The following is a 20,450-nucleotide window of genomic DNA, read 5'->3' on the forward strand; positions in this document are numbered from 1 at the left end:
GAAGAAATGAGCCATTGAAGAGCAGAGAGAACTGTCAGTGCTTCCCAGTAGAATATAAGGTGAGCAAAGGGGGATGAGGCATCCGTCTTCCCTGCGAATCCTAAATCCCGGCAGGGAACCCAAAAACCCATGCCTTGAAGGCATGCATCTCCATATACTATGATGTCGAACTCTTCCAGAGGGTCCCAATCGATATTTGCAAAGAGATACACACCAGACGAGGTCTCGGCGTGTTCTGCGAACCATGTGAGGTCATCACGTACGGCCTTATTCACAAAAATCTGAGCGGATTGGTTGGATTTTCCCTTCATCTTATCATATACATTTGATAGTGCAGGACGCAATAGCGGGAAGACATTCAGTGACCAATTGATCCACCCGGTCAATTGTTGCCACTCCTGCAGGGTCCTTTGGCATGACATGGCAAACTTTCTGACTTGAACCACTAGTTTGTCTTTTCTATCGGCTGGTAAGGTGACAGTCAACTCATTGGGGTCTACCATGAAGCCGATAATAGTCAAAGTTTCGCCCCACACTTGTTTCGATTGTTTGTGTGGGATCCCAAGAAAGTCCCAGAGTCGTAGTAGACGAGCTTGCTCTCTAGGGAGTGTCAGGCCATATGGTTCGTATATTTCCATGTCCCCTTCCAGAGCTATGCTGAAACAGTCGTCCATGAAGCAGCAGAGTAACAAGATTAGTAGGATGTGTATTGCTATCCAAACTACAAGGCCCATGAGGGAATTCCAGGCTCGAGGTGAACCACTGTTCCCGAAGCAGGCACACCAGTCGACAAATCTTTTCCTCCCGCTCTCACATAGATTTCCTTCCCTGACCTCCTCTCTTGTGGGCATCCCAGTCGTGACAACCTGTTTTATCTGCCAAAGTGGGTGCATAGGCAGTAGTCGGAATGCGCTCGAGACATCAGATTTCCATAGAACGAATTTCTTCCCTGGGTTATTTCTTACAAACGCAAGTAGGAGAGGTAGGAAGACAAGAAGTGAGTCCAAGTGATTGCCTTTCGTCTGGCTCTTGTCAACCATGTTGTTCTGGCAGAATTCTCCAGCAGATTGGTGTGCGACGAGGTGTAAATCCTCTGAGTGTGGTTTCGGAACAGCAATGACAGGCGTTGAGTACATTCCGGGGAGCAGGTCAGGTCCGAATGGCTGTGAGTGTCGCCCCAACTCCGCTTCGAGCTCACTTTGGGAGTTAACAAAATTTCGTTCCTTTTCAGATGGTAGAGGCGCCCATGAGTTGTCCCAAGTTATTGGGAACTCGTCTCGAGGCCAAAAGCCCTCCTTCAAACTAAGGACTACCGATTTCACAAATGCTTGGTTGGGGTGAGTGTTGAGCAGTGCTTCCAGACGGTCTGCATTGATAGGTGTTTGCACTCGAAACAGATGCGGATTCTGCTGAATGGTATTCCATGCAGGGCCTTCAAATTCTCTTGGCGCAGGTCTTGGAAGTGGGTCGTCGGACTCTGTATAGCTTGCAGTGCGACTGTGTGGTGCCAATGCATTGTCCCTGAATCCAAGACCTCGCATGAAGCGGGAGAGATGTGAACTATTCCCCTCGCTTGCACTCTCCTCCCCCACCTTGCTTTTCTCTTCAACCTCGTTATGCTCATCATGTACACCTGACACAAACTCAACTGCTGCTTTCCAGAAGTGGGCGAGGGATGATAGGCTAGTCAAGGACTCAGCCGGTTCCCAGTCACTTCCTGGCTGCCTTCCTGCAGTTGTGTGCTCCATGACCGGACTCATTGCACGTAGCACAGAGGTGCTTCCATTCACAGCCATCGCAGTCCCCCCGATTGAACTTCCTGCATATCTCTCTTGATCTGTTGCGAGGACGTGAGCCAGCTTGGTCTGCTCTGGGTGTGGAGAAGCTTGGGGCTGAGAAATGTGTTCCAGTAGGGAGGAGGTACATGATGCGGAATCTGGCAACTTCGGCATGATCAAATTTGTCGAAGAGGATGTCGCGACGGGACCCAATGAGCTGTCGTACGGCTTTGTCATAGTTGATGATGTTGCGGTGGAAGCTGGCAAGATTGTCGTCAAAGAGGCGACCAATGTGTTCTTCATAAGCGGTGAGTTCGGTACGACGGTCGGCAAATGCGAAGGAAATTGCATCTGTGGTGGCCCTCCAGGCTCGACGCCATGTGTTCTGGTCAGTAATGGCTTTGGTAGGTGCTGGTTTTGCGAATGTGGAGGACTCGAGAGCTTCTGCAAACTTGTTGGAGGCCAGTCGAGGTGCTTCCGGGTTGTGGTAGGCTGCGACCAATGCATGTACTTCTGAGAGTTCGATGTACTCATCGCGGAGGACAGACTTCCAGAGCTTCTTCGGGAAGATGGGGTTAATTCCGCTTTGCTCAATGCTCTCGATGGCATCATCGAGGTCGAGCTTGAAGTTCTCAGTTTCCTTGATGATCCTTCTGTGTCTAGGTGAGAGTATGGACTGCTTGATAAACGCATTAGCAGTCCAATTGAAGAGGCCTCTGTCCTGCTTGGCACGTTTTGCAGGTTTCCCTCGGGGGGTCCCGTCATCACTCTCATTCTCTTCATCGGACGAGTCCCTGTAGTTCCTTCTCGTTGAGTTGGCTCGAGTCTCTCTTCGAGTGTCTTCCTCTTCGAACCTCTCCCTGTCACCGTGGCCTCCTCGCCTAGGTTGAGTCTCGTTATCAGCGATGTCCTCAGGCCTTTCTTGCCTGGTATCCTCGCCTCTAGACTGCCTGGATGTTGGGGGAGGTATGATACCTCTTGCAAGTGACTGTTGGCCTGGTAGGTCCCCTCCTTGAGGTCCTCCTGGGGCTGCACCGTGAGGCGGTCCAGCAAGGAGTTGTAAGACCTGGGTCAAAATAGGTTTTAGGGTAGGCTTTGGTATATGGAGGTTTATGTTGTAGCGTGTTAGGAGCAGGCTAGAGCTCGAAGGGAGCTACGAGAACCGCGACCGAGGACAGGAATGACCTAGTAGTGGCTGGAACGACGGGATGGTGACCCTTGAGAGGTTCCTAGGAGGTCCAGGGAGGTCCCTAAGGCGTAGGGAGGTTAAGGAAGGGTGCGGGACCGTACGATATTGCGTAGTAGGAGTTGTACTCGCTAGAACGTCAATATAGGATTGAGTAGGTCGTATGTATAGGTGGGTCTCGAGGTTGTAAGCTCCCGAGAAGGGACGTGCCAGGGAGGGTAGGTCCCTGGGGGCTAGGCTTGAGGATGGACGTCCTCGAGTGTGGGAGGTGGTAACGGAGAAGCAGTACGTAGTTCGACGTTACCTAGATCGAGGTCCTGAAGCCTATAGAATAGCTAGGGAGCTCGAGGAGGTTTGGGGAGGTTAGCTCGCCAAGGCGGTAGGCGTTGGGGAGCTTTAGTATTGTTTGAGGGAGCTTGGGAACTCACTCGGATTGCTTAGACGTGAAGTAAAAGCGTGTATTGGATCGTATAGACGATCACAGAGACGATAGACAAGAGTTGAGAGAAACAGAGGTAATGAAACAGAGAGTAAAGAGAAATCCGTATGGTTAGCAGGTACAAAGGGACAGGGACTGGACCTATGCAAAAGGGTGTGTGTTCAAAATATACCAAGCTGGGGCTTCAGGACATTGCGGCGTTACTTAAATAGGTACGGGAAGTGAACAAGGGAACATCTGGAGGCATGAGGTAGCTAATCGGAGGGAGGGAGGTAATCGAGATTAATACTTAAAGGGGTTATCGGCTAGAGGGTTTTCGTATGCGTGTCGGGGTGAAGGACGTTTGGGTAGCTGCGTCAGAAATACTTGGGGAGGTGTCTGGTGGTACTTGGGGAGGTGCAGAGGACATACGGGAGGTGGGTAGGATATATGGTAACGTGTGGTGGGTACTGGGACTGGTCTGGTTGTAGCCAGGGCATGACAGGAGTTCATTGATGCCGGGTAGCTGTACTCGGGACCTGTTTGGTTGTGCGCTCCCTGCCTGTTGATTTTGCCCCCGACGGCCTTCACGCTCGGCGTGTGTGAGGCGCTGGGCATGGTTGTCGACAATCTCAAACCAGGGTCGGAGACTGTCGCCGAGACTGTACCCTGCATGGAGTTGGAAGGTGTCAAACACTGTCTCGAGGTACGTTCGCATGATGTTGCGGCTGGCGTCTGCTGTAATACGTCCATCGATGACCCTGTCGGCAATGGTTTGCAAAGCCCGAGCAGCAAGTTCGGCTGCTCGTTCGGTACTCGATCCCATTGGGGGAAGTGCAGGGGAAAAAGATGTTCCCTCTCCCTGTTGCTGTTGGACATCGGACATGTAGTTTGATTTTTTTTTTTTTTTTTTCTTTTTTTTTTGATTCGATAGATGGCACTTTGTGCGACGCGACGAAAAACAATGTACTACGGCTAGTACAATCGGTTAGTACAATCGGTGAGGGAAGAAAAGAGAGAGGCGAGAAAAAGAAGCGCAATGTAAGTACTTATATTCGGTAGAGCACGACAGCGAATACTACATAGGTGTCAAAAATCTGAGTAATGAATTCTCCTACCGGTTGGGATGTAGCACTGCTAAGTGGCCATCTCACTTGTAGACCTCAGGAGGGCGGGCCCATGCAAGCCTGTAGGTAGAGATGGCCTTAGCGAGGTGCGAACGATGAGCACTGAGAGCTAAACTCACCTGCTATTAGCCTTGCGTGAACTTCCGTTTAAGCTCGAGTAATCATCGATATTTCCCGATCCGTTCGTGGTATCAACATTCCCACACAAGTTACAAATCAACAATAGAACATTACAAACCAAAAAACCTCGGATCGGAATCGGAACGGGATCGCAGTATGATAAGAGATCTAAAAAAGAGGAAAAAAAGATAAGGGGTTGGAAGAGTACCACTACGAGGTACGATGGATTGGACTTTTACACCAACGCCAACGCCAACGATGGACGCGATGGATACGATGAATACGACGGACGAGATGGACTCGTTCACTGATAACACACCAACGACATCTTCAATGAATAGCACCAACACCCTCTTCCCCCTCCCCTCCACACACTTCCTCTCCCAACCACGACCTTCTGGAATCGCGTCTCCGAGTAGCAGTAATAGCAGTAATAGTAATCGTGTGGTGGTGGACACCACCACCCTCGCTGCACACGACTTTGATGTGGATCCACGGACGGGGTTTATGCCCCCGCATCCGCCGATAGCGAGATTGGGGGGAGTGGGAGGGGAGAATGGGAAGTATGGGATGTACGAAGCCTGGGAAGGGATATTAGACGAAGCCTGTGCCGGGGCGTTTCGATTAGGGAGAGATATCGGTACGGAGACGGGGGGTAGGGAGGAGAGGTGGAGGGGTCGAGTACGGGAGGTAGGTTATGTCATTCCCTTTACGTCTCAAGTGTAAGGTGTACTAAGGTGTAATGTGGTGACGTCGTAGCTCCCGATCCTGTCTATAACCCCTCTCTTGGACTCTGAACCCCATCTCCGCCGTGCCCATCACGTGTTAGCGTGGATACTGCATTTCTACATCCACACCCACGAGAGTGGTACTGAGGAAGTGCGGATCCCTCCCCCAATCACATTACCCCTCCTCCGCGTCTCGCGGGAGATGCACCTCCCACCTCTACTCACCTACTCCGACGATGTCCTATACAACTGGGGGTTAAACCCCCAAAACTCCTCCCTCCGTGTCCTGACGTCGTTCACCTCCACCGCCTCTGAATCGCATTTCTACCTCACCTCTGCCAGGATTGAGTTGATCGGCGTTAGAGCCTTGGGGTTGATGCAGGATTCCCTGGATGAGTTGTTCGTCGGGGACGATATCGCGCGGACTCGGATTACGGGGTTCTTAGGGGAGTTGGCGGGGGTGGTTGGGGAGATGGAGGAGGAGTTGGGGAGGATGTATGGGGGGTGCGATGTGGCGGTGTTCTACGATGAAATTCGACCGTGGTTTCAAGGTGAGAGTGAAGAGAAAAGATGGGTGTTTGAAGGGATCGAGATGGATCCGGAGTTGGACTCGTTGGAATACCCAAAGGAATTGGGCGGTCCGTCTGCGGGGCAGAGTTCTTTGATCCATGCGTTGGATATTTTCTTGGGTGTTGAGCATCAACACCATACCTCCGATACCGACCCTGATTCGACGTTTTTATCGAGGATGCAGCTATACATGCCCCGCCACCATCGTAACTTTCTTTCTCATCTCAGGGAACAGAGTCGGAGGAGGTCTTTGAGGGCGTGGGTCCTCGAGTCCGTGGCGGAGGCGGTGGCGGAGGCGGAGGCGAATACACCCCTTCTCAACGCAAATACACCCCTCCTCAACGCGAATACACCCCTTCTTAGTGCATACAACTCCGCTGTAACCGCACTCAAGAAATTCCGTGATGCGCATATTGTTCTTGTTGCGAGGTATATTATCGGCCCTGCTGCGCGGGTGAAAACGAGGGGCGATAGCCAGAGCAGCGATGGCAGGACAAAACGCGAGGGCGAGATGAAGGGCGAGGGCGAGACGGAGGAAAAGGAGGAGGGCGAGGGCGAGGGCGAGGATGAGGCAAAGGGGAATGGGGAGAAGGACAGGGAGGCACTAAAAGGAACCGGCGGAACACACCTCGCGCGGTTCTTGAAGAGTGTCAGGGATAATACTCGGGATGCTGTTATCCAGTAATTTTCGAGTCGGTGGTAAAGATTTAATTTAGCACGCGTGTGCTAGCTACTTATGAGGGTGCTATGTAGATAATGTTTAATGTTTAATGTTTAATGTTCAATGTTTTATGTTTATGGTTATACATATCCTTCACATACCTCTCTTCCTACTCTTCCTCTCTTCCTACTCTTCCTCTCTTTCTACTCTTCCTCCTATTTCTACTCTTACTCAATCAACCACGCATTAATGGGGTAGTGGTAACCTGGGTCGTTGCCATCTAGGAATTGTCGATAGGATTTCACACACATCCTCGACCCGCCGGGGGTTCGATTCCCTCTTAATGCATGCCATTGTTGTTCTGTAAAGTTTTTTTGTGTTTTTGTTTTTCTTTGTTTTTCTTGGTTGGTTTGGTTGCTTGGTTTTTTTTGGTTTTTGTTTTGGTTTGTGAGGGTTTGTTTTTTTGGTTTCTTGGGTTTTTTGGTTGAGTTTCTTGGTTTTTTCATTCTTTCTTCCTTCCTTCCTCCTTTTCTTTCTTCCTTTCTTCCCTCCCCTTCCTTCCTTCCTTCCTTGCTTTCCTTGCTTCCTTCCTTCCCCTTCATCAGGAAAACTGTCCCCTTGAAATAGACAACAATTAGGTATTACATGCGAGAAAGTTCAATGAAAATGCTGAATGTACTAAAATATTATATAGTTGCAATATGTGTGAAAGTTTGAAAATTTGGCGGCCCAGTTTGAGATTTCAAAATCTTTCAAGAACATTTCAAATCTTTTCAAATATTCTTCAAGTATTTTGAGCAACTTGTCAGTTGGTTTCACTCATAATTCTAGTCCTTTTGCATGAGTGGCTGATATTTTGAGCATGATTCAATGTAACTTTCCTCATATTTCACAAAAACAAACATAATAGAGCATCGAAATAGAGCAGGAAGGATGTATTGATTGGCAGAGGAATATATACTCTATCTATATTTATCTATATATCATAGTGAAATTAACTGAGAATGGATTGGATACGTCGCTGAAGCGTAGGACTTCTCAAGTTGTTCGGCATTGGGTTTATTCCATCGAACGAGCAACAGGAGAAGAGTAGCGTGACAAAGGTGGTGCATCATAATCGGTGTAATGTTGCTGGTCAAACTGAGGACAGAACCTCCTTCGAAGATGTTGATCGCGTGGTAGTAGTTGGCATATATAAGTGCAGCACCAATGAATCCACCTAGTAGCTGGGAGAATATATATCCTGTATCAAATTAGCCAACCATTACACGGTGACGTGATGGACAATACCTGGTACCATTCTCCAAGGAAATTTGCGAAATGTGGCAAGGGCGATGGTGACCTTTGATAAGGATTGTGACCGTTAGAATGTGAATTTGATGTCTCGCCTTATCGCTGGATTAATACGACGCCCAGACCTGCTTACACTGACCCACACACCGAGACTAATGCCTACCATGGAACACTGGTCAATAACAAGGTGATGAACTTGAATGAGATTGGGCACTCTTACCAACGGCGAAACCAAATCCGACCGAGGTATAACTCTGCATGCGTCATGCGGATTCATTGAAGCAGAATGATTAAGAAATTGAGACAAAGTACACCTTTTGGGGCTGCAGACACATTTTGATTGTTCGAAAGCGAGACTTGGCAATTCGCCCCAATCCCGAAAACCACTAGTAGCATTGTATGAACTTTTAAGTAAAACAAAATGTGCCATGTGAGAACTGAACGTACCGAACAACCTCTGCATGAATTGGAGGTCATCAAACAGAGGTATTTTTCTTCACCCTCTCCTTCAATCTTTATACAATCCTATGTTGATGTATTTTCTGACACGTCACTGTCGTCGTTGTCCTCTTGTTCCGATTCCGGCCCTGACGTCTTTTCAACACATCTGTGCTTCTTTGGTGGAGGATGTTCTTTTGATGTAAGTCAATGGTCACTGTCATTGGAGGTAGAATGAAAATCGAGCGATGACATCGAGAGGCGACGAGGAACCATTATTTTTGTTAAGTTCCGCGTTTTGAATATACTGCTGCTTACATAACCCAAACTCCGTATGCTCTCCGCGGGCAGCAACAGTCATTGCATTTTACCATTACTTGTACTTCTACAAAAATTGTAATTCTAAAAGGCTTGGCCAGCCCTGTCACTTCATATTTAACTGGTAGTTACCATAGTATATTGTTTAGGAGGCCAGAAATATGATTCCGGGCAACCTACATCAGTACTGATTACATGATTGCAGAGGAATTGTTCGACCATTTATGGCCAGTAGCCAAGTCGAAGCCACAATTCAGGAAAAAGAAGTTGTCCGCTACTTCATCCTCCATAGCGATAGCTAACTATGAATTTTAGTACCAATTATGATTATTATTCCTACATAGTTTGGAGATTCATCAAACCAATTCTAACTAAATCAAATTGCATGATATTTTGTAAATATCGGAATTTTTGAAAATGTAGTACTAGTTTACAAAAAATTTCATAATTTTCTTGAAATTGTCTCATATTTCAAGGGGACGGTTTTCCTGATGGCCTTCCTCATTCCTTCCCCTTCCTTCCTTACACCTGTACTGCCTTCCTCCACATATATATATATATATATCACACATCATCTCCAACCCTCTTATAAAAAATATTAGTTATTCCAACTCCTTGCAGAATGGCTTAGTTCACCTATTGCAGAATGGCTTATTTCACCTATTGCAGAATTCCTTAGTTCACCTATTGCAACAAAATCTTTGTTGACGAACAAAAACAAGAGTGTCCGAGATGAACCTTCACAAATGTAGTGAACTTGAAGGGGTACTCATATGGTGATCCGGGATCTTTCATTCTTCAAGGGGTCTATGTGTGGGGTCTGCCAATGTGTGGGGTCTGCCGAATCTGTGGAATCTACGGAATGTACTACTAAAACACTCTTGTTAAAATCCTGAATCCACCAAACCAACCAACCAATCAACCTCACTAATCACCCCCACTCACTGTTCACAATGTTCAACAACTGATAACTGAGCAAAACCATATTTTTTTTTCCTTCTTTTGCAGCAAAATGAAAACTTTATTCATCAAAACAAGTTATTTACGACGGTACTATCCGCTAAATTAAGGTAGTTCGTTATTTCCATAAAATATCCCATCGTACCATGAATCGTGATGAGTCAGTGATGAACACCCCGGCGCTGTTTCTCTTCTACCCCACTGCACACCCTCCCCCGGGGTCCCGACCCCCGCCCTCCCCCTCCCCCTCCTTCCTCCTACAGCCTAGTAATACACTATATACCCTATATACTTTATATACTTTATATACTCTACCCTATATATACCGCCCCGAGAGCTCTTTCTTCTACCGCGCAAAGCGATAAGCGATATGTAGTAGTACTGTGTACACACTCATACTCATGTAATAGTTCATCAACTTGAACTCTTCTCAGAGTCGTTTCTATTCTTCATATCACCACCATCTTCAAGATCCGGAGAAGAAAGGATTTGATTTCGACGGCGCCGCTCGGTAGGAGATAAATCGAATAACAAGCTTACTTGTTCGATGGTGCGGCCTCTGTATAGGTAGGTAGACCAAGAAAAGAATTTAATTGATTTAATGACATCGGTTGGGAGAGGCCAAAGAAAAAGGACTTGCCTTGTCTCGATGAACAAAAACCATATCGCGACCAAAAGCGCTGAAAGGACCGCAACGAATACAAGAAAATATCTCCACTGGAATAAATAAATCAATGCCTCAGTAACCCACTGCCCAAAATTACATTACCAAACACGTACCCCAAGATGCTGGAACGCAACCGGATGCAGCCACAGATTGAACGCCAACACCGACGTTTCGAGGAACGTGAAATACGAGAGCGCGCGGGCTCGGATAGAGTACGGGAGGATTTCCGCGGGGTAATTATGTGTTAACGGGGACCAACCCATTCCGTTGAAGACGCGGAGGATGAAGAGGACGACGATGAATGCGTAGGCGGCGGGCATGGAGGCACTTTGCGCGAAAACAGCCTAAAAGGGGATGAAACAGACCCATTGGGTAGGTTAGTGGGTGATATATAATTCGGTGGAGAAAGAATAAGGCTATCGTGGCCCCGGTACTGAACTGCGAGAGCGGTCATGACCGCGAAACATACAAGCAAACCAGCGGTTGAGATAATCCATAGAGGTCTTCGGCCGACGGAATTAACGCATAGAGCACCGGCAATAGCAGAGATGAAATCGCAAGTTGTCAAACAAGCATTGATGATGGCTGGTGGGGGGAAGGGACAGAATTTAAGGTTTTTTTGAGTAAATCGAATTTTAGAGTATAAAAAAAAGTTGGGCAAAGTTTCGATGAAGGATAAGACATACCTATTTTGTCTGGATTTACAAATCCAACGAGGTTGAGGATCGGGGTGATGTAGCTTGCTATGGCAGAGGCTGGGAATTCAATCAAATCACAATGATTGTTTTAGACCTCAGACTCGGATCCGTTTGAACAGGAAGGGGGACAAATACCACTCACTTCCCTTCAATTGCGATCCAGCACCGATAATCGTCACAACCAGCATCCGTCTTCTCAACCCCTCAGTCCTCCATAAATCTTTCCACCCCTCCCACATGCCCTTTCCAACAGCTTCTTCCCTCTCTTTCACCAAACAATCTTGGATCTCGCCCAATTCACCTAGAACCAACTCGTCTTGCATGTCCCCATTAGCATGAGCTTGAGCTAACACCGAATGGGCTTCGTGTATGTACCCATGTGCTACAAGCCACCGAGGGGATTCCGGGACGGCGAATGCTGAACGTGGGCGTACACGGGTTTGGGTTCCTTTGCTGTTGTGTAGTAAAGATAAGAGAGGACCGGGAAGAAGGGACGCAGAGGTGAAGCATAGGAGGATCGTAGGTCCGAGTGCTTGTAAGAGTATAGGCAGGCGCCAAGCCCATTGATCTCCTGAATAGGCGGAGGTATTATTCTCGCTAGCCGATATAGACTGATCCCAATGAAGAGTCCCGAAAGTGAGCCACGAGACGACGATGACACCGCCGAAATACATCGAGCTGTTGATTGTGGCGCATATCCTAATCAAAACGATCCCATGTGAGTGGAAGAGTTGTTTTGAGTTAAGCCTCGGTGATGAAGCGGAGAAAAAGATCGACCAATTGAAAGGGTAAAAACTACATAGAGTGCAAATGTGCTTACCCACGAAGTCGGGGATGCGCGAGTTCATTGACGAGACAGACACACGCCACGGACATAAAGGGTAGTGCAAGACCGACAATGACGCGACTTGCTATGAGCATTGCCGTAGTTCTCGAAAGTGTTCCGAGGATAGTTCCTGATATCTGAGCAAAAAGTAGGGTGATGATGATGAATATCCCAATCTCGTCGGGAATTTCTGAGGACCCTTACCACTATCAAACTCCCAATCGAAATCGTTCGTTTTCGGCCTAGGAAATCATTCGACCACGGAATTGCTGGAGCGAGTCTGGAAAATTGATGATGAGTTGAGTTGAGTTGAAGAAGATTGTCTATTTGACCAACTGACATCACTGTCGGTAAGGACTGGCTGGCATATATTATACCCAGTCTTCCGCCGGAGGGATTATGGAAATATTCATTGAACTGCGGCAGGGGTTGAAGGCAATTGAGCAAGGCCGTACTATATCCCCAGGTGAAGCTTTAACAATATGAAAAAAAAAGTCAATTGAAATGTCAGGTTCAGAAGCAACGATAAGTGGGAATTGAGGATTCAGCACGAGATATCTAGGATTGGAACAAACAACCAAGACTGAGATGGACTTACAACCCGAAGTAGAGCACGGCAATCCAAAATACGTTACGACGTAGACCAGGATCTCGCCACCACTGCGGATGGGTATTGTTCTTCCATGTGGTCGGGTTTCCTAGCCTTGCATTCGGAGAGATAGCTTGTAGTTGGTGGGGCGGGACTTTCTCCGACTCGGAACCTGGGGGCCGGACGTATACGAGAGAGAGAGATTCAATCTTCAAATTTCAAAGCCAGTTTCGCAGGCAGTAGGAAGACTGACCTGAATCGTCGTGCTTGAAGTCGAGGGCGGATGAACTTGATGTCTTCAATAATCCAGGATCGAGCTCATTATTCCGAATAGTGTTTTCTGATTTCGTGCAGTCCATATTCGTAACAATGGAATGTAGGGATGGGAGGGCAAAGGATTAACAATGGGGGAGGGGAGGAGGGGATGTCAATATTTCCCATCTCGATTTGACTCACATTATATAGTGTTCGAGAATAAGCACCTGGCAGCCATCTGAAGTGGCGATAGCTAAAATGACGGAAGTTTGCGATCGTTGATGTGTTGAGAACAATTCCAGGACCAGACAACAGGCTTCCAGCTTCAAGGTCCGTGGTACCGCTTACTTCAATAGTGTAGTCGCCGGTCAATGCCATATCTGGGATTATGTACAACCCAAGTACAACGCTGCTTCGATTCAGTCAGCAGTGACAGTGTTGTGCCGGAGTGAAATTCATACGAATTCATACTCAGACTGCTAACGCAATGAGTCCTTGAATTCTCTTGAAGCACGATGAATGGTCAAATCCATCGTACATTCCCTATAAGCACCCGCACTAACGAGCGCGACCCAAGCATTTCCAGTGGTATGAACGGTAAGCTTGAGTCTTGAAATATACAATCTACGTAGATAGTTTAATCAGCGTTGAAAATTCTTTAACAAAAAAACCGAAACATACTGTACTAATGTCACACTAAAAGAAAAGAATGAAGACATCAAGATCATGCTTCGAGGGGAGCCCGGGACCTGAGAAACCGCCAATTCCGTTTGACACGACACATATGCACATTCTCCATACAGGCAGCGGCGCTTCGGAATCAAAGCTTCATGAATCTGCTAAATCCGGAAAAGAGCTATTAACTGTTACGGTTAGCGATGATTTGGATTATATGAATCTTTATATGAGTAACATCAGGATTCATAACCATATACAATCCTTATTCGGGTTTGTGGGCGCCGCGTAGTGTACCATAACGAGGCAAGTTTGAAATGATATGAATGTCCTCTTTCACGAGCATGCGTCACACCTTGTAAAACATGCTTTAAAGGAAGATGAAAACCCATGCGATGAACGGCAATTTTAAATGAGAAGAACTTGGGAAGGTATGTGAGGTATTCGACGTCTGGATTCGCCAACAGTGAATCATCTGAAGACAGCAGATCGAAGGAAAGAGATAGAACCAGGAAGTCGAGAACAAGCAGTCTTCACGATCAAGGAAGTCATTTTGATGAGTAATCAGGACCGAGGTCCACGCGCGTCTACCGCAAAGAGACATCGAATCCAGATAGAATTCCTATAGCACAGACACAAGTACAGCAAGCGATAGAATAATGGTTACCTCTATTATCGTTATCACCAAGATTGTTCTTAATCGACCTTTCTCTCCCATTTTCTACTCGAACCCTCGGCATGATCGACCCTTTGCATGGGCTTCGAACGTCTCTGACGCCCATTGGACAGGAAATAATCCTGTGAAAGGGTTTCGTCTAAAAGTTCTACTTCAGCCGGGGCTACTTTTTTCTTTTCTACAGCGACCTTCTTCTTGGTTGCTGGCGGAATATTGCCCCAGTACGACATCATTTGAATCCCAAGAATGACATTAAGGAACAAAGCCAAGCCAAAGCCAGCTTGAACGACGGGATCGCCAACTTCTGTGGACGTCGTGTAAACTCGAACGGCACATCCGATAATCTGTGAAAGGACGGCAAATGCGGAAAGCTGGCCCGTCGATTTGGCTTTATAGTTGGCGGTGATTTGGGGAATCTTGGAAAACAACGAGAGCGGGAGCGTGGCAAGCTGCAAGTAACCCAAATTTTCGAGAGACATGGAGTATAATGCGGAAATACTGGCGACGAAGAATCCGGTCAAGATACCAAGATTTCCAGTTCGCCGGGAGGGATTAGGTGCATCGCCGTGTAAAATGATCAACAGCGAAACAATCGTATTTTGAACACCGAGGAAAAGGTTCTCTCCGTAGGTGGAAAACGGAAATGAGCTTCGGTAGGAGTAGAAAAGGGTTATGAGGTAAGATAGCGTCTCAAGAACGTAGGATGAGATGGAAAGGCCAGCAGAGTCTTGGGTCCGGAGGACTGCCAAACATTAGGTCCTTCGAGAAAGCGTGTATGAAGAGACTCACTAAGGGCAATCTGTGGGACTTTCACTATTGACCCCCCAATAACAATACCGATGCCTAGTCCTTTGCTTAGAGCAAGCTTGAGGCATTCGATATCAGAAAAGTCAAGCTGTTCAATGAGCTTGACATAACATTTCTGGGGGCATTACTCGGTAAGTACAAAGCCTCATAAATACCGTGTCATTATACTAACTCACCTCGTCAATGAGAGAGACGCCTAATTCCCGTATGGGAGCAGGAAAATTTCGGGTAATCAGTGTGAGCTTTTCGGTGAATGCGTCCATATCCAGTGCGATAATAAGTCGTCAGAAAGCGACGGATAGTGCAACAAGTGCTATCTGGCGTGTAGTAGATGAAAGCACGAAGGAAAGCAGGAAAACGCGTCTTGAACGACCTGCACTGCTTACCTGGGGCCGAGCCGAACTTATCTAATCTCTGGCAAGAAGCCCTAAAATAAGGTCAGCCATTAGAATTCTGAATATTAGCTTTCAACACGTCTGAACAGATTCATCTCCTTGACTAAACTTTTTACTCGGGCCCCGGGGACAAGGGTTGCAAGAAGTTTCTGTCAAGAATGCCCACACAAAGTACCCCAGCAATGCTCTGAAAACGCGTACAGAGACGCTTGAATCTCGCTTCACGTTCGACCATGTTGAAGTCAGCGAAGCCGAGCAGCCAAACTTCAAAAACATTTAATGCCTCAAACACGATGTGCAGGCGAAGACAGCATCAAAACTCAAGCTTGAAAGGAACACCTCTGACACGCTGGTCGCGTATTATGGAAATTGCTTGTATACGGTATGTATAAGTATGTGAAGCATGTGCGTCTGCTCAGTCGTTTTCATTCTCAGAGAGTTATCGTTAACATCTACCTCCTAAATGTTACACCAGATACTTGCCGATACACGGAGATCCTCTATTCCGCGTGCCCTCAAATTCATGGAAGTTCGCGTACGAAATCACTGTAACTGTAAAAATCACAAACATCGATCTCCTCGCCTTCACGCTTTCGATGGATCACCATAATGCATGCTTGAGCCCCGTGTTCTCTGCGCCACTCCAAGATCACTGAAGTTTCAAGCTCAGTCGGCAACAAACAGTGAAACGACAGTCCTAGGACGGAAAAGCTATGCCTGGTATCCGCGGGGAGTGCATGTATGTGACTGTCTACCCACAGTCCCCTCCGACTCCTTCCATCGTGCTTGCTTCCCTTTTTCCTGACTTCCCATCTTTCACTCTTCTGCTTCTTACCAAATCAATGGTGCTGCACTTTGGCATGCACCTCTTGAAGTCTCTTCACGGAAAAGTGGAAGAGACTCAATCCTACTCTCCTTTACTCGCCGCTTCTCTTTAGGCAACTTGATCAGGAAGCTGTAACATGGGTGTCAATGATGGAGACAAGCTCACAAGATACTTACTAATTCTCTACTCTTATCCACTGGCATCCCACAGATTTGATTCATACTACCTTCATAAACAATGTGGATACACCTACTAAAACTAGACTTCCTCGTATCAGCAGATCCCAATTTAGAGCAATTTACATTGGTCGTTATCTCCTGCAATTCCCTTACCGTTGGGATTTTTTTTTCATGAAGGCGTTGATTCTCTCCACCATCTTATAGTCAGGTGTGTAACTATTGTCGTTGGTGAAGACGAAGACGAAGTGGAGATAGAATGTACATACGTATCAAAGGCCGATACAATAACTTGATATGACTTGAAACTTCGAACACACGGGCGCTTGACCGGTAGTTCAGGTCTATGAAACTCGAAAAAACAAAAAAAATTGTCGGAGACAAGGAGCAAGGAGCCATGAAAGTTTTGGCTTAACAGGTCCGACGCGCCGGCGTTAGAAGATTACGAAACCGAGTTCTTCTCTTTTTAATGTATGCCTGCAGGAGTCCGGCTTTCGCCCCACGTCAAGGTAAAGATCTGGTATTTCAGGATTTAGTGATACTGAAAACAGTACAGAGGTTACTTCTTCAGGCCCGGAATGGTTCTGTCGAGGCGTTGCAGAGTCTGGCGCCAGAGGTACAGGAGGATGTCGACCTTCTGATCGAGTTAATGCCCATGATTCTGTTAAACATCCCGAATAAAACCCATCCATTGCTCTCCTCCACTCCGGATCCAGACCAAGCGCCAGACAAAACTACTAGGCTTGGTTACACTGCTCTCCACGTCTTGTTACGTGGACTGAACGGATATCGATTCGCAGATGGAGACGCTAGCGAGCTCAAATTCATGCAATGATGGCCGGACATATTCGCATGGTGCTCTTTTCTGGCGGTTAATTACCTAGAACGACCTAGTACCTACTTCCTAGATCAAGGTGACGATTTCAAGGAAGAACTACAATTGACTATCACGATGCTCTTTTGGCTCCTCACCCTTCCTGCTTCCGGCGTCGTTTCAATTGTTACCACAACTCCAGGATACATATCCCTTATTGCACGTCTCTACCTTCTCGCTGCGCGCATGAGTCTTACCACAGAAGAATCACTCCTTTTCGCTGGACGCGCCTTGCAAAATCTTCTCCAACTCCCCCAATCTGCTTGGGCACCCGAATTCACTAACGAGTTGGATAAAACCCATCCAAGTGTCGTGAATGACATTCTTTATCGCGTCATTAAGGATACAGAAAGACGTCCCATGAATTGTCCAGCTTTGAAAGGCGGATTCATAATCCTCTCAAATATATGTCGTGCTCCAGTGCTTAACAGAATGTTGATACGGGAGGATGCCGTATATTGGATCTGTCGAGCGATTCATAACTTATCGTTAGAGATATGCCGTGGTCACTCTGAAGATAATAATCGTAATGTCCATGTTTGAAGTTCCCGAGCCCGGAGACACCTGAAGGAAAACTGGGGCGAAAATTACATGTATAAACACGGAAAGGAAAGTGGTTATTTTCAAAACAAAAGGATACTTATATTCTCACCGCCAAATTAGTAAGTATACAATCGAGCAGCACTTGGTTCAAGGATCCAGGGAAAAAATTGTTAGGGGGACTGCGATACGATACAAATCTATTTGCCAGTGATAAATACAACAATAAAAAGTGGGAGAACCACGAGAAGATAATGCTAGGGAACGACGTTCGAAAGAAAAAGGAGGGTGAGATGATGGAGGAAAACCTCGCGATCACTGATACAGACGGCTTCGAATTACAATGCGGTAAAGATGCGGGAGAGGAGATGCGAGCCGGAGGAATACATGCTCGAATCAATAGAGCACAGGGGCAGACGGAGAAAATTTCACGAAGTATTCGAAGGATTTTCCTGAGCAAATCAAGATATCGAAAGTTAGCGGCGTCAAATCAATTCCGAACAGGAACACCGTGATTCTCACATAGAATGATGACCGAATGCAGACGTCGAATGACAGCGATGGGGATTAAGCAATAATGCAGTATCCGAAATCTGCCACTGCACCGCTATCACTGGGGTGTTCCAAATCGAACGGCAGATCAGCAGTCGAGGAAATTTCCGACGTGGGGAAAGAGGGAGTAGGGTTTTTAGTGCTTTGCAAGGGGTCGGAGGAAGCCAGAGCACAGATGGCATTGATCGAGGAAGAAGTGAATGAGTCCATTATCTCGAAATGAGGATAGAGGCGTGATAGATGTTCAAGCACGAAGGCAGCGCAAAATAGCAGCAGATGTCGCGACAAAGGCAATAGAATAAGAGGCTATCTGTCTCTCTCGAGGGGCTTAAAATTGGTGGGTGTTTAGAATGAATTTAGGAACCTCTCTTATATGCGTACTAGCCACAATGTCGAAAATAGAACAATGAACAAGTCAACCGCGAGCGTTACGGCTTGGTCGGCATTCCTTCCATTGTTTACATTTACCTCTTTTGTCTCTCCTCATCTGATCGTCATTGTCTCCAAATTCGCTTGACATAAGTAAGGCATTCAATGTTTGGCCCAGTGAAAACTCACACGTCCATGGATGAGCCGGAACAGGCCGGAACGAGCCAAATCTGAATGATCCATTGCCAGAACGAGCCGTTTTCTTCTCTACTTTACTTCATTAATCAAGGCTCACGCTTACAAGACTTACATAGAGACTGTTTGAAACTGGGGAAACAGGTTGAGGAAGTAGGAATCGGCAAACGCAAGTCATAAGAAGTCATACCCAACTCCAGTGAGTATAACTCTGTATGGATGTGATGGTTCAGGGCAGATTTACATTCGCTTGTGGACCCAATAATGAGCTCTGACATTCCAGGAGCGTCTTTGCTCGACTAGTATCGGAAAACCCCAAACCAAAAAAGGCCTTAGATGACGGGATTCTTAATTAGAACCCGCGGCCGCAGAAATTCAAGCTAGTCGCTTCATGCGAGCAACGTGGGAACTTAGGCGCTTAAGTTCTTGTTTTGGCTGATATTGACTTATTGTTCTTCCCTCTTTGTTCATCCGGCTGCTAGTTCTTTGTTCGTTGATGCCGCCATCAGCGACGCGATTCATGATTCAGGATATTCGGGTAACAGGGAACAATGATAAATGGAATTCGAACTCCGACTCTAGGTGTCTATAAGAACATTTTCCCGAGCTAAATGAACAACACCCCAACAGTTTTTACGAGCAACCTCACATATTCGATAATCTCGCTCTCGCCGTACATATCCCTTATCGCCCTCCGTAACATTCATTACACCCAATGGACTCATTCACCAGTCTCGACGTTGTCCTTGCGGGCTCCTCCTCCCTAACGCATGACTCGGGCATAATAGTCGAAAAGCTGCAGATTCTCTCCAACGAGCCATCATCCACCACATGTGTAGCTGCCCCAGTCGACTCAGAACATGCAGATGAAAGTGGTTCTGTTGCTCTGCTCGGTGGTTACTGTATTATTGCGTGATCTTATCACGAAGATCAACAGTGGTTGCGAGCGTCCTCCCCCTTTGTACGTTTTTTTCTCCCAAGCCCCCTCGCATATCAGTTCATACTAACAGTGATCTCTTGATTGATTGTCTACAGTGGCGGATCTTATCGCTCGTCGAAACCACAATTTAAAATCGTACTCCTCTGTTGACCAGAACGTACATTTTCCAATGATCTTATCTTATGTAGTACTAGCTTGTGGTATTGCTTCGCACCCTCCTTTCGCATTATTATACTCGGCATACTCCGACGAAGCCATCTTTGTATAGCTTTGTATTTGTATTAGTAGCAGTTTCCCTTGTAACAAGCGGCTTTCCAATCATACGTCAACCATCTAGACTGTTCGCGAATTGTGAGCGACTTTTAATGCAAGATGCTAGTGCTGGACGGAATCCATCTTTTCTTGTGCTTCGTAAAGTCCTTCAGAAGTTCCTCATGAGCATGAGTTGAAGACATAATAGTGCGGTTTTCAGTGAGGTGCCGGTTAGCCTTTCCTCCCCTTTCCTGCTAATGGGACGATTTCATCAACTTGCATGTTCTAAGGAGTAAACGACGGGTCGATGCGGGGTCCTGTCTACAGGCTGTATATGATATAGATTTCTTAGGAAGGGAGGACCGGCTTGATCCACTTACAGGGTTTTGCATAATTTCGTGAACAACCGAGTTTTTTCTTTTTGCGGTCCGAATATATCCTATCTTATCAGCCACGTGATGTGACGCGATTCTCACTACGCACATATCCCTACATATCCTAGCATATCCTAGGCCTCACATATTATCAGGCCTGTAACAGT

The 20,450-nt window shown here is 46.8% G+C and overlaps 9 protein-coding genes and 1 non-coding gene across 10 annotated transcripts; 3 read left to right on the plus strand and 7 right to left on the minus strand.

Annotated features, from left to right (window-relative positions):
- Nucleotides 1–161: 161 nt before the first annotated feature.
- C8R40DRAFT_1020960 (uncharacterized protein) lies at nucleotides 162–677 on the minus strand (the record flags this gene model as incomplete). The annotated part of the gene is made up of 1 exon (XM_046223005.1): nucleotides 162–677. A coding segment is annotated over one exon (516 nt), but the record flags the coding sequence as incomplete, so codon positions are not given.
- A 351-nt stretch (nucleotides 678–1,028) lies between these two features.
- C8R40DRAFT_1059791 (uncharacterized protein) lies at nucleotides 1,029–1,541 on the minus strand (the record flags this gene model as incomplete). The annotated part of the gene is made up of 1 exon (XM_046225302.1): nucleotides 1,029–1,541. A coding segment is annotated over one exon (513 nt), but the record flags the coding sequence as incomplete, so codon positions are not given.
- A 169-nt stretch (nucleotides 1,542–1,710) lies between these two features.
- On the minus strand, nucleotides 1,711–2,520 carry C8R40DRAFT_1059629 (uncharacterized protein; the record flags this gene model as incomplete). The annotated part of the gene is made up of 1 exon (XM_046225279.1): nucleotides 1,711–2,520. A coding segment is annotated over one exon (810 nt), but the record flags the coding sequence as incomplete, so codon positions are not given.
- Nucleotides 2,521–4,962: 2,442 nt separating this feature from the next.
- On the plus strand, nucleotides 4,963–6,612 carry C8R40DRAFT_1059737 (Indoleamine 2,3-dioxygenase; the record flags this gene model as incomplete). The annotated part of the gene is made up of 4 exons (XM_046225290.1): nucleotides 4,963–5,319; nucleotides 5,389–6,185; nucleotides 6,291–6,381; nucleotides 6,499–6,612. The coding sequence occupies 4 exons, from the start codon at nucleotides 4,963–4,965 to the stop codon at nucleotides 6,610–6,612; spliced, it is 1,359 nt and encodes a 452-aa protein (XP_046080430.1).
- A 219-nt stretch (nucleotides 6,613–6,831) lies between these two features.
- Nucleotides 6,832–6,936, plus strand: C8R40DRAFT_t267. Its single transcript has one exon. It is a non-coding gene; the product is annotated as a tRNA-Gly (tRNA).
- Nucleotides 6,937–7,478: 542 nt separating this feature from the next.
- On the minus strand, nucleotides 7,479–8,011 carry C8R40DRAFT_746424 (uncharacterized protein). The gene is made up of 2 exons (XM_046236090.1): nucleotides 7,879–8,011; nucleotides 7,479–7,831 (listed from the first exon to the last, which is right to left on the minus strand). Exons 1-2 carry the CDS (start codon nucleotides 7,886–7,888, stop codon nucleotides 7,572–7,574), a joined length of 270 nt encoding a protein of 89 aa, XP_046080431.1. The 5' UTR covers nucleotides 7,889–8,011; the 3' UTR covers nucleotides 7,479–7,571.
- On the minus strand, nucleotides 7,952–8,277 carry C8R40DRAFT_1059628 (uncharacterized protein; the record flags this gene model as incomplete). Its single annotated transcript, XM_046225278.1, has 3 exons — nucleotides 7,952–8,040; nucleotides 8,102–8,135; nucleotides 8,194–8,277. 3 exons carry the CDS (start codon nucleotides 8,275–8,277, stop codon nucleotides 7,952–7,954), a joined length of 207 nt encoding a protein of 68 aa, XP_046080432.1.
- A 1,577-nt stretch (nucleotides 8,278–9,854) lies between these two features.
- C8R40DRAFT_746456 (major facilitator superfamily domain-containing protein) lies at nucleotides 9,855–12,984 on the minus strand. Its single transcript, XM_046236091.1, has 12 exons — nucleotides 12,631–12,984; nucleotides 12,387–12,549; nucleotides 12,129–12,260; nucleotides 11,993–12,068; nucleotides 11,783–11,925; nucleotides 11,105–11,661; nucleotides 10,951–11,019; nucleotides 10,704–10,849; nucleotides 10,378–10,608; nucleotides 10,238–10,314; nucleotides 9,997–10,156; nucleotides 9,855–9,943 (listed from the first exon to the last, which is right to left on the minus strand). Exons 1-11 carry the CDS (start codon nucleotides 12,734–12,736, stop codon nucleotides 10,012–10,014), a joined length of 1,845 nt encoding a protein of 614 aa, XP_046080433.1. The 5' UTR covers nucleotides 12,737–12,984; the 3' UTR covers nucleotides 9,855–9,943; nucleotides 9,997–10,011.
- Nucleotides 12,985–14,003: 1,019 nt separating this feature from the next.
- On the minus strand, nucleotides 14,004–15,053 carry C8R40DRAFT_1176834 (uncharacterized protein; the record flags this gene model as incomplete). Its single annotated transcript, XM_046232578.1, has 3 exons — nucleotides 14,004–14,725; nucleotides 14,773–14,905; nucleotides 14,967–15,053. The coding sequence occupies 3 exons, from the start codon at nucleotides 15,051–15,053 to the stop codon at nucleotides 14,004–14,006; spliced, it is 942 nt and encodes a 313-aa protein (XP_046080434.1).
- A 2,086-nt stretch (nucleotides 15,054–17,139) lies between these two features.
- Nucleotides 17,140–18,142, plus strand: C8R40DRAFT_1217163 (uncharacterized protein; the record flags this gene model as incomplete). The annotated part of the gene is made up of 2 exons (XM_046233234.1): nucleotides 17,140–17,587; nucleotides 17,725–18,142. 2 exons carry the CDS (start codon nucleotides 17,140–17,142, stop codon nucleotides 18,114–18,116), a joined length of 840 nt encoding a protein of 279 aa, XP_046080435.1. The 3' UTR covers nucleotides 18,117–18,142.
- Between the last annotated feature and the right edge of the window lie 2,308 nt (nucleotides 18,143–20,450).

Source organism: Lentinula edodes (assembly GCF_021015755.1).
Source record: "Lentinula edodes strain Le(Bin) 0899 ss11 chromosome Unknown C8R40scaffold_56, whole genome shotgun sequence".
Lineage (NCBI taxonomy): Eukaryota > Fungi > Basidiomycota > Agaricomycetes > Agaricales > Omphalotaceae > Lentinula > Lentinula edodes.

Bases quoted from the DNA above. Each gene is read 5' to 3' on its own strand.
- C8R40DRAFT_746456 (XM_046236091.1), bottom strand. From the start codon at position 12,736: ATGGACTGCACGAAATCAGAAAACACTATTCGGAATAATGAGCTCGAT. The intron at 10,609-10,703 runs GTTCAGTACCGG...ATCCCCTTTTAG, and splicing joins CGGTCATGACCGCTCTCGCA to GCTGTTTTCGCGCAAAGTGC. The intron at 10,157-10,237 runs GCAAGTCCTTTT...CTACCTATACAG, and splicing joins TTTTTGTTCATCGAGACAAG to AGGCCGCACCATCGAACAAG.